At 46.2% G+C, this 2,000-nt stretch overlaps 1 protein-coding gene across 1 annotated transcript; it reads left to right on the top strand.

Moving 5' to 3' along the window:
* The first annotated feature begins 249 nt into the window (after positions 1 to 249).
* On the top strand, positions 250 to 1,742 carry LOC115192878 (aquaporin-5-like). Its single transcript, XM_029751842.1, has 4 exons — positions 250 to 759; positions 987 to 1,148; positions 1,357 to 1,437; positions 1,575 to 1,742. Exons 1-4 carry the CDS (start codon positions 250 to 252, stop codon positions 1,740 to 1,742), a joined length of 921 nt encoding a protein of 306 aa, XP_029607702.1.
* The last annotated feature ends 258 nt before the right edge of the window (positions 1,743 to 2,000 follow it).

Genomic DNA, 2,000 nt, shown 5'->3' with positions numbered 1-2,000 from the left:
TACAGGACACATCACAATACAAGCAGTATACTGAGGGGACAGGTAAATAATCTCAGCGGGAAAAGAAAGAGGCCACCTTCCTGATATATGTGTCACACAGCAGTAGGTGCCCCCTCTATATAGGTTCCCATTGCAGTCCCTTGTGGTTGTTTGGTTCTGCTGCTGCTGACTCCTGGATGTGTTTCATGGCAGAACAACAAACAAACAGAGAAACAGGACAACAGAGAAACAGAGATTCATTCATCCATCATGCAAGTCCTTTGCAGTCTGGTGCTGGTTCTGAAGAACATTTGGACACTCTCCTTCCTCTGGGACCTTCTGTGTCAATTTGCGGGCACTGCCATCTTCCTCTTCGCCAGTCTGGCCTCGGTGGTGCTATGGCCCCAGCTTCCAGCCTGGGATGGGAACCTCTCCAGTCCCACCAGTGATCATCATCTCCATGCCTTGTCTTCCGAGTCAGACCCATTCTTTCTCTCGGACGCCCAGTCCCTCTCCGAGTGCCACCCTGACCCCCTGCATGTGGGCCTGGCATTTGGGGCCTCTGTGGCTTTGGTGACTGTGTGCCTGGGTCCTGCTACCTCTGGAGGAGGGGTCCACTTGAACCCGGCTGTGACCCTGGCTCTGGCTGCAGGACTGAGGGTGAGCCCCTGGAGAGCTGTCCTCTACGTGGGGGCACAGCTCCTCGGTGCGCTCTGTGCCTGTGCCCTTCTCATGGGAATGGTACCTGCCCCGCTCAGAAGGTATCTGGAGCTGAACGAGGTGAGTCACGTCTAATTCATTTTTATTTGATTCCAGGTTGTATTGAATTATTGTTTTTCTGTGTTATTATAGCTTCCGAAAAGTCATTATAGGAAATGTTTTGCTAAAAGTGTCTTTGTATTTTTGTGTGGGCTTAATTGATTTATACATTTATAAAATTGATTTATAAAAAAATACATTACTCAATGAGTACAGGTCTGATATCTGTAAAATGTTTCCTTTTCCAGGTAGCCTTGGGTGTCCACCCATGCCAAGCCTTCACAGTGGAAACAGCCATCACCTTTCAGCTGGTAGTCTGTGTCCTCACCACATCTCGACCCAAATCAGCCTTCCACCTCCTGGGTCCTGTAGTGGTCGGCTTGTCTGTCATTTTGGGAAATCTAGTAGCGGCAAGGAAGATGCCAAATCCTATTTATGTTAGTTCTAATGCTGTCTGACCATAATAGAGTTTATATGGGTAATTTGATGGATTTTGCCAATTAAAACATTTTGTAGATCTTTACATTTTTGCTATGACTTATCTTTTGATTTCATGCCCCTCTCTCTCTCACTCATTTTCTCCCTCTCTCTCTCTCTTTACCTTCTACCTCTGACCAGATTTGGTACACTGGCTGTGGCATGAATCCAGCTAGGTCTTTTGGTCCAGCTGTGGTCACTTTAAAATTGAATGACCATTGGGTCTGGCCAAACACAAGTTGACTATCTTTCATTGTGCTCCATGAAATTATAAAAGTATATTGACGCTGTTTACTAAGATCACACAACAGTGCACACATACAAATCTACTTACAAAAAAGTATCTCTCTCCTCTGCAGGTGTATTGTGTGGGGCTGTTTGTGGGGGCGTTACTAGCTGGCCTACTACATGACCTTGTGCTCTTCCCAAGATGGGGTTTGCCTGGTGACTGGTTGGCTGAGTTTAAGGAACTGTTTCCCAAGGATCCACTCAAACAGCCCACCACCTTGGAACACACAGTGGAGTAGAGATGGAGGCAGTTCTCTTACCATTCTCTGACCATTCAGCAAAGGTTACCACACACCATTCTCTGATATCTGACCACTGGTTTACACAAGTGATCGTGCTAGCTGGGTTGAGTACCACTGAGTGAAGAAACTCAACATTTGTACACATCTTTAGTATTCATGCACATCTTCAATGTTGCTATGAAAATATACTCTGCTGTATTCTCTGGGAGACTGCTCTCTCCTCTCTTTTCCTGAATGTACTGACCAGTTTTCTTT

Source organism: Salmo trutta, chromosome 1 (assembly GCF_901001165.1).
Source record: "Salmo trutta chromosome 1, fSalTru1.1, whole genome shotgun sequence".
In the NCBI taxonomy this organism is placed as follows: Eukaryota; Metazoa; Chordata; class Actinopteri; order Salmoniformes; family Salmonidae; genus Salmo; species Salmo trutta.
Note: the sequence above shows the minus strand (reverse complement) of the source record. Positions and strands in the feature narration are given on the sequence as shown.

Bases quoted from the DNA above. Each gene is read 5' to 3' on its own strand.
- LOC115192878 (XM_029751842.1), top strand. From the start codon at position 250: ATGCAAGTCCTTTGCAGTCTGGTGCTGGTTCTGAAGAACATTTGGACA. The intron at 760-986 runs GTGAGTCACGTC...TTCCTTTTCCAG, and splicing joins GGTATCTGGAGCTGAACGAG to GTAGCCTTGGGTGTCCACCC. The intron at 1,149-1,356 runs GCAAGGAAGATG...ACCTCTGACCAG, and splicing joins TTTTGGGAAATCTAGTAGCG to ATTTGGTACACTGGCTGTGG.